The following is a 13,777-nucleotide window of genomic DNA, read 5'->3' as shown; positions in this document are numbered from 1 at the left end:
GTGGAAGGGAATGAAAACCCAACAAAAACCTGTGTTCAGATAAAGTTCCTTTTGATTTGGTGGGAAATGCAGGTTTAAAATGAAAATAATTGGCGAGGCAAGCGAAGGGGAAAAAAAAAACTCCAAAGAGGCAGGCTTGAAAAAAATGAAAATAAAAGGAGCAAGAAAAAAATAAACAACCCTGGAGCAAAAATGCAGAGGGAAGAGGAGGAAACAAATGAGACAAATAGCAGGAAAAGGGTCAGTAATGAAAGCCCAGATTACTCGATTCAGTCAGGCCATTGCTTGCGCTGCTCAGGGCAGGGCAGGAAGCCAATCTGTTTTCTCTGGTATTGTTTAGGCTACAAATGCCGTGGCAGATTTCCCATCCACTCCCACGTTTATGTCCGTGCTCCAGACTTAACCACAAAAACATGTGCAGAGGGAACACGTCCTGAGACAAGTAAGGGCTGGAAGCGGGAGGATGATACACTTTGGAGTTGAATGACCTCAAAAAAGCACTTCTGCATCTTATGGAAATTTTGCAGAATAACGTCTCATTCACGGAATTCTATAGCATGAGGATTTTCATCTTCCGAATGAGTACATTGATACCTCTGGGTTATTACAAGCTACCAGCCGCAGAGGGCTGCCGGTATTTATACAACACTGCATTATTTATAATATCCCTTTCAGGAGCAGGAAAATACAAGGTAGCAGTTCGACTCTTTTTTTTCCCCCTCCTCTCCCACTTGGAAAACATCGATTTCTCACCCTCATTTCTCCCACCACAGCTGTAGCCAACCTGACTGCACTTAGTTTACTTCTCTGGGACAGATGCTCAGCTGGCGAAAAGCACCATCAACCACCCTGGATTAACAGAGCTGCCCTGGTTTCCACTCCCTGGGATCTGGTCCAGCCTCCCCAACATCAGCACGTTTGTGGGAACTGATTTAACGGCTGCTACAACGCTGCAGGGGAGGAAACATTACTTGCAAGGGGACGAAGGCGTGCAAAATGATGGCCTCGTGGGTTTCCATTTCTGAATGGGTTTTTGACTCTCTCGTATTAAGGAACTGGAGGAAGTTTATCAGCACAAAATAACAAAATATTTAAGGCTGATCAAATTTTGGGTGGAAACTATTTGAAAATGTCATTTTAGCTGAAAAGCAGCAGGGGATTATAAGATTTTACAGTCCAGAACTAACAGCGAGGAATTTCAGCCCATGTTACATTTTCACCATCCTGAGCTGTTAACTCGTGCGCATGCTGGCAAGGCACCCACAAACTTCTTCAAGCCAAAAATAACAGAAGAGGCTGGAAAATATTTCACCCTCCCCGCCAAATAAATGTACCAAGGACATACACATTTCAAAAAGGGTTCTTTTAATTAGAAGCAAGTTTGCAAAAGAAGAAGTAACTTTCTCATATAAAATAGTGGAGTGGTGAAGGTGAGGCTAACAAGAGGTGTGGAACAAAAATCCAGGGCAAATCCCCAAGGAGACACTGAAGTAAAAGCAACGATCTGATAACCGTAGCACACCAAAGGGTAACTCAAACACAGCTGTGTAAGGTGGTTCTACCCCTAAACTGACAGCAGATACCAAACCAGAGGACGGACTCCATCCCAAGAGAGTGGCAAAGTGACCAGCTACAAACTGACCACAATACCATGTTCTTGCACCTTTCTGCTACCCGAGAGCTCCCACTGCACCGTGACAGATTCCAGCACTGCCCAGGAGATAACAACATCAAAGGGGGAGCACTGGTGGCACTTCCCAGGTGCCCCACCTGCAGAACACCACCACGTCGCGTTAGCAGAAAGGTTTCATTCCCAAACCTAGAGAATTGGACACAAATGGGAAAACACTTTGATATAAAGCTCTGTAACTCCATTCCAGTCTCATATCCAGTGATTCAAGCCCCAAGAAAGTGCACAGTGATCAAATAGCATCAAAATAATGATTTTCCTGCCAAGTCTTGAGGCTCCAGGGCTGCTTAAAATGGGCAGGTGGCAGATTTGAGACGATAAAGTTCTGAGTCAGAGTCTGAATCTCAAGTCCCAATGGTGTTTCACTCCTTGTTCAAACATGATCTCACCCGTCCCACGTGTCCCGTGTGTGCTTATCGGTTGTGACTCTCTACTACCGGGGGCGGCAAACTTTGCACCTTCACAAAGTGCAAGCCAACTTCATTTGTCTGGGAGGGCTGGGGGTGGAGATGTGGGGCAGAAGAAACAGGATACAGAAATAGGAAGAACTGAAGGGACTTGTCAGGTGAAGCCATTTAAGGCCCATGCCCAGCCCAACATGTTCAGTCTTGGGGTGAATGTGCTCCTAATTCAAGGGTGGCTTTCCGTGAGGAGATTTCAATGGATACTGTACAACCACATGTGTGTGGCTTTGTGTAAACACCACAGCAACATACCTCTCCCCATGCGACCTCTAGTAACACCATGGTGATGTATGGACTCCACACATGCTGACAAAAGGCTATAAAAACAACCTAAGAAATGTGATGGAACTAGCAGGAACTCCAAGTTGAATGAAGCTGTTCACAGTACAACCTGCCCATCTAGCAACTGTTCCGTAGTGGCTTTTCCTCTCTAAATATAACCCCTCATTGCATGTGCTCTTTTGGCTGCTATTGATAAAGGAGATCACTAAAGATAGGAGGTTTGGGGATCATATTCAGTCTTACGTGTCACAGGCTTCTAGGACTTCAAGATTTCTAATGGTCCTGCCAGAGTTTATCTTTCTTGTGGGTTGTTTTTTATATGTTTTGTTTTGGGTTTTTTTAAAGTTTCCTGATAAATTTTCTAAAAGGATTTTTCTGAAACAAGTTGCCCTGCTTACCTGAAAACAGCAAGTGGGAGAAGACACCAGTGCTCTGTATGTATAAACAGCTAATCTCTCCTCCCTTTTTGGACAGCAGGTTGGGTAATCTTTGGATGACCCAATGCATTTCTTGAGGGAAGCAATGACAAGAATAATAAATGTATCCCCACGTCAAGACAGACTCGGATATTTATTCTAAACAATTGCTACAGCAATTTCTGGCAGAGACCTGGGTATAAGCAGGGAAAATGATGTATTGGCCCATCTGCAAAGCATCACTGGCTTTAACACTCAAAATGAAGAGGAAACAAAAATCCTTTTGAGTAATGGACTAGTTTATTTTTCTGTATAGTTTTTTTCTTCTCTCCAGTAATGCCAACTGCTTCCCAAAGTGGGATCACTGGCCACAGTGTGATTCCTTTAGTAAATGCTGATGCAACCCTTTGCTCTCTGTGCTCTCGCTTCTCCCTGCCCTCCCCACGAAGGGATTTCACAGGGGTGACTCCTCAGGTGGGGGGAAAAAAAGAGACTGTCACTGATGAAAGTAAAACAGTGCCCTCTCCTGTCCCTTCTCACCGCTGCCTGGTCGTGCACCAACACTGGAGCATTAAAAGATGGGAATGGAAAATATTCCACCCAAGGGTGTGGGCTATGGTGGGGGACACACCATGTGTGATACGGACTTTTGGGGGATAAAATACTCCACTCAGAGTGGGTTGGAACAGTGCAGCTCCTTCACTTACATGCACTTTTGCATGTCGTCTATGATAGGGACAACCTGAGGTTCAGTGCCGTTGGGAGTGCTGGGAGCACCGCTGATGGTGGTGGCTGGTGTCATCTCAGCCCTGGGAGGGGGGTGAAAACTTGGGCACGTTTTTCCTGCAGGAAATTGGATATTTCCATGGGTACTGCATGAAAAATGAGCTCCTGTTAAACCATTCCCTGAAATGTCTCCCTTGGTCATTTCATGACACTGTTTTTGTGTTTTAGTAACAGCCACCAAGAGACCTGAGAAACATGGGAAGGTAAATAAATACAAATAAAAATATCCTAAGGCGACATTTAAATATAAAGCTTCATTTTTCAAGACTGTTCTAAACAGGAAGACAGAAACAGAAGTGGATTTGATGGGTGAAGTTATTGTAACATCACAACTACTGTTTAAAAGTCGTATTTCAGGGCTGTGATTCCCAAAGATTACAGTGATGAAAGAGAGCTTTCTTGTTAACTGATGGAGTGTTTCCTTCCAGATAAAACAATTCACGTGATATCTGAGGGAAATAAAATCTACCCATCAATCATCTTTTACAAGTACATCACGCTAACAAGGCACAGGCATCACGCATGTAGCTGTACAGGATCCTGGGCAGCAGAACACATACCCTGTGCTCACCTTAGGGGTGAGCAGGGCAGTGCGCTTCCACGCTCTGCCAATGCCTAAGTGAAATAAACCCACATGTAAGAAAAGCCAACTCCTACACAAAACAAAACCGAGAGTGACAACAGTGTGGACTGGAATGGAACAGAAATACCTTTGTTCAGATCAACAGGTCCTAAAGGAATCACACCTAATCTTTTATTTCAGCAGCAGTCAGAAGAAAAGGGCCATACAGCCAACTCAGCAGGCCCCTAGCAGGCTCAGGCTTTGTAGTTGCAGATGGCTCTGAGAAAAAAAAAAGGAATATCCCTCCTCCTCGCTTTGTATAGATTGTGCTGCTCCCCATGTTGTCCTTCAATAAAGCAGTGGCCACAGAGTCCATTTCCCTTAATCCCCATGATTTCCTTGCTTTTTTGCTCAATGTGGTATCAGATCAGCCCCAGGGATTAACTCTACCTTACACCAATTCAGATCTGGCAATAGTCAGGAGATACAGAGCTACTTGCCCTATGCTTTTCCTTTGGAGCAAGCTCTTCGGTGTTTGATCTACTTTCTGCTAAGCTACATCCCTAAGTCCTTAGTGGTCCTTGAAAGGCTCCTCCTGTAGCACTACCTCTCATACCTGCTGGATAAGCGCTATTAAAATTCCCACACCAATTGCATTGCTATGTCACATGTATATAAAACAAGGATGTTTAAAATACGTAATCTGATGCAGGAAATAATGAAGGAGAAAGAAAACAAATCAGAAAGTCACGTAGATAATTTTGTCTAAGAAATAAAAAACTCAGACAGCAAAAAAATTTTTGTCAGTTCAGTAATTAAAGCAAAGTCCATATGGCTTAAGAGAACAGTCAAAGTGCACAGAAGGCAGTGGGTTTTTTGTTTGCTTTGCATTCCTCTTCACAGTAAAGCTCCACGTGATCCTCTTTGGAGCCCCTTCTCCATCCCACACACATCCTATCCAGGTGCAGAGAGGGGGATGGCTCACAGGATTTTGGCTCAAGACCATGTCTTTGCACATCCCTTGCCATCTAATGAGCTGTGGATCATTATCCCAAACTCAAGCCCTTAAACACACCCACTGGAGTTTTTGGTTTTGAACTTTTTCTTTCTGGAGCCTTTGGAGAGGAACAGCAATACAGTGCCAAAGCTATCCAGAATCCATATGCACCAAGAGCAGCATTGCTCAGAGGCAGTGACAAAGAGTAAAAGCAGTTCTGAGATCGTTTACCCTGTCCAAGAAGAAAGGTGACAGCAGGGCTGAGCTTGCCCTTGGACCTCACCTGTTCAGGTGAGGTGCCACCTGGCTACTTCTAACCAGCCCCCATGGGCAGGAACAGGCAGTCACCATAATCAACACCAGGTTCATTTCAGCAACTTGCCTTGAGGACACCACCCAGTGCCACAGCTGTCCCGCATCCCTCCAGAGAGGACAGGGACAATTTGCAATAGTAACAGTGCCCACACATGCCCTGACGCGATGTTGGCAAGCAGCAGGATAACAACTTTCCTGGCTGACCTACATCAACCTGGGTGGAAGTGACAGACGCTGGAGTGGCAAGGACTTGCCTACTTCCAAATTCACCTTTCAAACTCTGGCGGTAAAAAGTCTGGTGATCCAGGACTGTTACCAGGTCCAAGGGCTGGACTTGGATTCTTTAAACTGCTGACAACTTCCTAGAGAGTAAACACCTTGCTGCTAAACATGACAGACTTGGGAAAAGGATAGAAAAGAAGAAAACAAAAAGGGAGCTATACAAAAAGATGGAAAATAAACTAAAAAAATCCCTCTCTTATTTCCAAAGGCTGTAGCTTCAAGTGCACAAAGCAGACTGTAAACGTGCACAAGGTAATTCAAGACCCTAATGCTTGAAAAACCTGGTTAGCTTTATTTGGAGACACCTTGTTGCTTCTCGCAGATACGAAGCTGAAGAGTCAATAAAAGGCACCTGTGGACACCAAAACTCACCCCGTCTGTGTGACGTGTCTTTGTACTAAAAAAATAAAGTCAAACCAACCCAGCTACTGTGTACTTTTTTACAGACCAGTAAGCAGCACTGCAGAATCTGGGTGAGAAAGGATGCTCGACTTCTATTGACAGGGCAGGATAACTTTGATGATCAAAACCCTCATCAATTAGCAGACTTTCTAGCTTGTCACCGCAATCGTAATTGAAAGATTCTTCTGCCTTGCTGGGTTGTGTCCTTTGACTTTTAAAAAATGACCAAATTCAAATGGCACGTGCAGTCTACACGGGAGGATTAGAGCCACACCAAAAATAAACTGACCTTGCATCTGAATTTTTCTCACTTGCTTCGCCCACCGCTGCCTACAGTGCTCTTTTGAGCCATCTCCTCTTCTAAAGGCCCGGGAGTTGGAATATTTAAAGAATGCAGCAGGTCCCATTTGAACAAGACAGACAAGCAGGTCAGTAATTCAGTATAAATACACCAGCAGTGAGACTAGAGCAGACACGGTGACACATCTGAGCCTAAGTTGACCAGCCAGTGCTCCTAATGTGGGAAGCAGCAACGAGGAGAGAGGAGGTGTCTGCTTTTCACATAAAAATTTGTCCCTTTTCTATATTTTCCTACTTGACCTTGATGACAGGGAAAAATTAAAAAGAAAAAAAAAAGAGCAGAGAAAAAGGAAGAAAAAGGAGCCTGGGAGGTTTTATGTTTTCTCTTCAAATCACATCACAAAGTCACTCATCGCATCTAGGGAATTCACCTCCTTGTTTGGGAACAGGGGGTCAGGAGGAGGGGAGAGAAAGAAAGAGGGAAGAGAAGGGCATGGGAGCTGCTTCCTGAAGCAGTGTTACAAAAAGCAGTTAAAAAACCCCTACTATTCACAAGTGGTTAAAATCATCACTTTTCAGAATTCCTTTTTTTTTTTTTTTTTAAACAAAGGTTCAGCTAGTTCAGCTCCACATTTTTAGAGTTGATTGTCTTCAGAAAAAAAAACCAAACCCAACCCAGCTTCATTCGTGTTCCCATCTGTTTCTACCCTGATAGAGAAGTTACCCACAGTTCACTGCACCGGTCACACACACACAGTCACCGTGCCGGGTCCCTCCGAGTGCCGCCGGCGGTTCGGCTGTATCCTCCAGCCCCGTCTCAGACGAAGGAGGAGAACCCTGTCACTGGAGTCCGGGAGCCGGGCGCAGGCTGTCCCGTTGGGGTGTACACCCCTCCTGAGCTCTGTGTCGTGATGACAGTCTGGAAATAGGGTTCAGTCTCGCTGGCGGCACACTCCTCGTATCTATAGGGTGCTGGGTGCTTCACCCCTTTCTGCTGCCGCTTCCATGAGTTGTAGTACGTGGGATCGCTCATGTAATGGTTCACAAAGGAGTGCTTTGGCAACTCGTCTTCGTAATCGGAGTCAGTGGCCTGGAGCATCAGGGAAAAAAAAAATAATCAGCCATTAGCATCTATGATTTAGCCTGTTCCACTCTAAAAGAAATTAGAGACAAGTTTAATATCACCAGCTGCCAAAAGCTGTAATTTTAGGGTAGGATGGTTTGTAGTCCAAGTGTAATACATGCTGGACTGTAGAAAAGCACTGTGCTCTGGTTTAGCCACTCTTTGCTGCTAAGGGGAGAGTCCCCCGACGAACGCCGGAGATAAGAGATGCAGAGAAATCCCTCCTAATTCACTGCAGAACTCTGCGGCGGGAGCTCGGAGATCCTGTTTTGACAGAAGACGCAGGGAAGTGTAGAGACGTCGTAGAGAAACCAACAGCTTTCAATCACATAATCAACAAGACTGCAATTACAATCGCAATTGAGAACATCTCTTCTTCTGATGCAGGGACAGAAAGAATGTCTCCCCTGCCAACACACTGAAGTTAGCCAGACGTGCTGTTTTTTGTGGAGGTCAGACCAGGCCACCTGCACAGTACTCTGGATTTGGCTTGCAAGCCCCGTTAAGTATTGAAAATTAGTTCTATCACTGAAAGGGAATTAAGCAAAATAGCTTTTTTTTTTTTTCAGGCAAACAACTCTCTCTGTACGTTCCAGCTGATTATTGGTGGTACAACAAGGTACAACAACCAGCAGCAACAGAAGAAAGAGAACGCAAAATCTGGAAAATAAGAACTGCCAGGCAGGAGGAGTTGCTTTCTTGGGATGGCTCAGGCACAGCCCCCTGTTCAGAGCGGATCTTACCCCTTGAAACATTTATGCACGGTGGCTGCGTAGCTTCAAAGCTCATATCAGTATCGAGCGGGAACTCTATTGAGAGGTAACCAGATAAACTTTGTGCATCTGCCCCTCCTCTGAAGTACTGCTGCTGTGATGCAGCTGGAGGAATCACAGAGGGCTCGTGCATCTCCTCCGAGCACAGAGACTACGGCAAAGCCCTGGCCACGGTATCCAAGTGCACATTTGCCTTCTGTTCCCACCAATAACAGCCACATCCCATACAGTGTACAAACATTTACCCAGTCATTTCCATAGCTCGTGCCTTCTCTCAAAATCTCTGGGTTGAGCATGCAAAAGCTTTTATTCCTCCCCCCTCCCCGATAATCTGCATAGCTGATTCTAAAGGCAATTAAATACCAAAGTAGTAGCTGCCTAAGACATACGAGATAGAGACGGGTAAGCGCAGCTTGTAACTGTTAGTTGCTGCAATTAGTTTCAAAAGGTTGGTATCGTTCTGATCTATGACACCACACAGCAAACACACATCCTTCTTGATCCTGTCTGCCACACAACTAGTGTCTCCTCCTCTAAAGCTCCTTTTTAATGGTCTCTGAAGAACAATCCTCAAAAGCCTTGAGAACCATCATTTGAAAAGGGCACTGCATCCATCATCCCACTTCTTTGCTTAGATAGCTGCTTCAATACTATTTTGTGCCCATTTTCCAGCACAGAGGCTGATGAACAGGGCTGAGGAATTTTTCCCAGAGTTTTCCAAAAGTCTGAGCAAAGCAGCTCTTTACAGCTTTGCAAAATTTCCCTTCCACTGTTAACCATGCTTTGGTCCTTTCAGAATTATGCACTGTTTGATTATTTTAAGAATGCAAAGCTTCAGGTGCCTTGACACATAATTAATACTACAACAAAACTCTACCAGCATTTAATAATTATTCCAGAAGGGATTCAGCAAGGTTATCTCCTAGAAAAACACTCCTTTGCACCAGCTGCCAGCCTCAGGAAGCCAACACCAGACTCCCCCCAAAGACCTTCCTGAACAGCTGGTTTTTGCGGCATGCCTGGAACACCCCCAGATTTGGACTCCTTCGCAGCCGGTGGGTGCAGAGAGCAGCTCCAGAGTCTTGGCACCACTGCAGGGAACATCCTGCCAGCATTTTCCTGTCTATTTTTGCAGGGGGCTCCACCAAGAGTGCCTCTGATGACTGCAGATGTGGCAGCATGGCAGGGCATGGCAGCAGGCAGCAATAGCTCCGGCAGGCTGGTCCTCAGCTGCAGAGGCAACCAACTTTACCTGCAGACCAAAAGCTCCCTGGTTTTCTCTGTTCTTATCAAGAAACAAGTTGCTGCACTTTGCACTGGCCTACAGCTCCAAATGTCATGCTGCAAAAAGTGCCTGGGAAGCTGGGGGATGATGTGGGCATCCAGAAGAAAAGTCTCTGCACCCTGAGCAGAGGCAGGTGGTTATGGATCACTTACCAGAAGCAGCACCTGAAGGTGTGAATTCCTCTAGCTATCATGGATGTGCTCCCTCCATCAAAGGCACAACACTACCACTGCCCTTGCCATGTCTTCTGACTCCTTCCCCAGTCCACCACCACTCTTACTCACTCAGACACGCTCAGCCATCTCCCAAAGAAACAAGCCCCTCCTAAAGAGATGGATCACATTAGCTAAGTTGAGGTGTCAATAAGCATAAGGGAAAAGAAAAATCACTTCTAGTAGCTCCTTACCAGTCTTCCTGATGTCCCCACAGACATAGAGCAACATAAACACAACTAAAAGGCTAAAAGCTCTAAGAAGAAATGCTGAGAAGAAGCTGTATCCAGAAGACTGATGCATGACTTGATAGGTATAATAATACTGATGCAGCCACTTGATTTCTGTCCATTGCTAGCAGAAAAATACTCACCCACAAAACTAATATAATTTCTGTACCTAAGCCAAGTCTTTTTGAGATTGCCAGAAGTCAACATAATAAAGAGGAGAAATACTGGGAACACTTTTAAATGGGCTGCTGCCATCTGAAATACACTGTCACTTAGACTTGCCATGAACAGAAAGAGGGAATTTAAAACAATACCACTTGCTGATAATCTGTCCACTAATTAGTCCATTATACCAACTGAAAGAGAACACTAATTCAGTGTAAAGAAGGCCAGTGCCTTTCAGAAGCAACTTCCATGAAACATACAGAGCTGCACTAACTTCAGCCTTTCACCATCATTAGCACTGATGCTGGAAAGGATGACCTGCTTGTTAGTGTCGATACAACATGTTTTCTTTGTGTTTCCTTCAGAACAGGCAGGAACTGACTATTCCGTCCACGTTTCTAAAATATCTTCTAAGGTACGAACAAGGTACTAGTTAACCACTCCTACCAGTAAGGAATTATCTAAATTGCCATCCTACATCCCCCTCTGCCCTGATAAAAATCAAGGAGTAGCAAGACGAACTGTTTTCCATGAAAATACAGACAGCTTATACGATAGGATTACTTTTTAGTGGTTTTAAAACTATTGAGTAAATAGAAATGCTGCAGGGCTTTTTGCTTTGTTTTTGGTTTTCTCCCTTCAGTGCGACTGTGGCTTTGTTACCTTGGAAACCTCCATAGGCTGGAGCGTGATTGGGTGTGCAGTGACATTACAGACTGTCAAAGGTGCATGGACGCCTATGAAACAACAAATACAGAAAATGAGAGGCTATTTAAGTATTTTATTGAGAGTACGGAACTCACAAGTGCTGCTCAGAGGCAAGTCAGCGACCAGAGCTGGCTAGCTTAGTCAATGGGAAATTTGAAAATAGTTCCAATTATCTTTTTTTTAAAGTGACTGCATAAGAAACAACCTTATGAGACCATTTCTAAAAATGTAGATGGCAGCAGTTTCTTTTGGTTGACATGAAATGAATATGCTGTAAAAGAGACAAGGTAACCTAGCAGGCAAACAGATTTCACCAGACACGGGAACACTTGCTTATTTAATGTGTCACCTGCAGCTGGTTTCCACATGGTGCCCAACTTGTCAAAATCATTGGAGAACTTTATTGGAAACAAGTTAAACCTTATTCCCTATTAAGTGTTAAGTGGAAATTTGTATCTTCCTAAAGAGCTGAGAAAGCAAAAGTCAGTTAGACTGCAGAGAGCAGGTGGGAAGACCAGAGCCTCACCAGCATTCAGCACTGACTGATAACGTGGGCAATCTGTGAGAATATTATCTCCTGAAAACAGTTTTTGGGAGACCACAAGGACATGGGAGAACAAACAAACAAACAACATCCTCCCCTCCTGTAAAACTGCTCTTCCACGTCTGGATGACACTGCAGATATATCATCAAATTTCTGTACATGGTGAACACCAAATTTCTTCAGATTATCTGTCCAGAGCCTTGTCCATTTGACTCACCATCTAAAAGCCTATTATTATTAATCATTTAGAAATTACACTCTTAGCACTCTCTTGCTCCCTACCTGCCAATTAAACTACTTTAACCTCATTAACAGTACTGGTGCTTGGCTTTCATGACATGGAGAAAGTAAACCACTTGATTTATTAATATTAAGAGTACTGCTTGATTTTCTTTGTTTCTCTCTTGCTCTCCCCATCAGGAGGGAGCTCGCAGGAAGGCTCCCAGGCAGCTGTGTTTTAAGTGCAGTCAGTCAGCACGAGAGTTTCTCACAGACTTCTTCATGTTCAGTAAACCCCATGAGACTTGAAGCCAGCGAGCTTCCTTCGTTTCCATATAAAATCTTGACACCTCAGGCAACAGGGCTAAGACTAAGCAGCAACAGACTGATGTACGGGTTGAAAGCAAAAGCACAGTTTTTTGGCCCCACCTGCCCTTTCATGCATCACATTAAGTGGAATTTGAGATCCACGCAAAGATGGTATTAGAGGAAAACAGCATCAGGACCCCCTTTGCTGCAGAGGACCAAACCTGTATAGAGCTCTTATATAAAAAGATATCTTTAACTCTTCACCTAATGGGAAACATTTCTGCCTGCGAAGGAAGATGGAAATTCTGAAATTCTCAGAAAACAGAGCTTGTCTGTTAAGATTTCCTTGGAGAACAGAAACAAAAAGAACAGAAAAGACAAACAGGAAGAGCTAATAGGTACAGGAATACTTGAAAAGAGAGTGGTCAAACATCTATACCCACCTCTGCCCCAACCCACCCTCACCTCCTGTCTGTACCAGCCAACGTAAAGAGCATTTTCAGGCTGATCAAAAGGCAGCATGTCCTATTGCTGCCTCTACTGGGAGCGTATTAACATTTCATGCCTAAAAGCACTCCCCACCACAAAAAAAACCCCAAGCATCAAAGACATTATACAGAAGGGCTGCATACCAAAGCCCCAGGGAAAAACAGGAGGCATATTTTTGTTCACATACTCACATGCACACACAGATTCACAAAAACACTAGAATTTCAATTGAGACCTTCAGGCTCGACTGCAATACACAGTAAATAAATAATATTAATAACAGCCTGAGAAAAAAAAAACCAAAATCACTTTTCTCTATGTTGTACAAACAGTGCATATAGAAAGCAGTAATGACACCCGGCAAGGAGACTTCTGCGCATTACCAGGAAATACCACACGGGGCATTGAAATTAATGTCAAAAGGTGCCGGTGCTAAATTCATGATCACGCTCAGCAAACTGTTTTAATGACAGGTTTAATGCTGGGTTGTTACAGTGACATGACCAAAGCACTATGGCTTTAATCTGGAGGGTAACGCTTGTGCATCGCATAGACAGTGGCTTGAGCGACACCAAGGAAAGCTGCCTGCATGCCGGGTCGGCCACAGGGCAGCACGCAGCAGCAGGCTGTCCGTGGTAATTAGCAGGAGGTGAGAGTTAGGTAGCCAGGAAAAGCAGCTGTAGCTGCAGGTGCAGAAAAGCTACAGATGAAAACTGTCATCTTCTTTCGCTACTTGCTGCTCTTGATTTATTCTTGCTAGAAGGGTCAGGTTCGGAGTGGTTTGGCCCACTGCTCGCTTCTTGCGCTGTCAGTTCAGATTCGTCAGGATCTCAGCTGACAACACACGATTTCAGAGACAGATTTACCTTTCTGGATGTTCCTTGAAGTCTATCTATTCACCCCTGGCCACTGTTGGACTTTTACAGACCACAAGCACTTTCTTTCTTCTTAAAAGGGATATAAGACAAAAGATGGAGCACTGCCAGATGGATAATGCCGGCATAAACCCACCTTCTTTGGAGAAGAGTCTAAAGGCAACCTGAGCAGAAGGCTCCTCTTGAGTTAGACTAAGGCTGAGGACTGGGGTGTTCAGAAACCTGAATGCTGGGCTCTCACAGCCATGGCTATGTGCTCCCTGGCAGGTTACTCATGCCCCACTTACTCTCTCTGTAAGAGAGGCAGCAGTTATCACCACACAAGAGCATTCTTCTCAATCTTGCTGT

General features: G+C 44.6%; 1 protein-coding gene across 1 annotated transcript in view; it reads right to left on the bottom strand.

Annotated features, from left to right (window-relative positions):
- Nucleotides 1-1,381: 1,381 nt before the first annotated feature.
- Nucleotides 1,382-13,777, bottom strand: part of SDK1 (sidekick cell adhesion molecule 1) — a 394,034-nt gene continuing 381,638 nt past the window's right edge. The window contains exon 44 of the mRNA XM_068422403.1: nucleotides 1,382-7,586. Coding sequence (XP_068278504.1) covers nucleotides 7,314-7,586 — 273 coding nt within the window. The 3' untranslated portion in view covers nucleotides 1,382-7,313. The remainder of the gene's footprint in view (nucleotides 7,587-13,777) is intronic.

The sequence above is a fragment of the Nyctibius grandis genome, chromosome Z (assembly GCF_013368605.1).
Source record: "Nyctibius grandis isolate bNycGra1 chromosome Z, bNycGra1.pri, whole genome shotgun sequence".
Taxonomy (NCBI): domain Eukaryota; kingdom Metazoa; phylum Chordata; class Aves; order Nyctibiiformes; family Nyctibiidae; genus Nyctibius; species Nyctibius grandis.
Note: the sequence above shows the minus strand (reverse complement) of the source record. Positions and strands in the feature narration are given on the sequence as shown.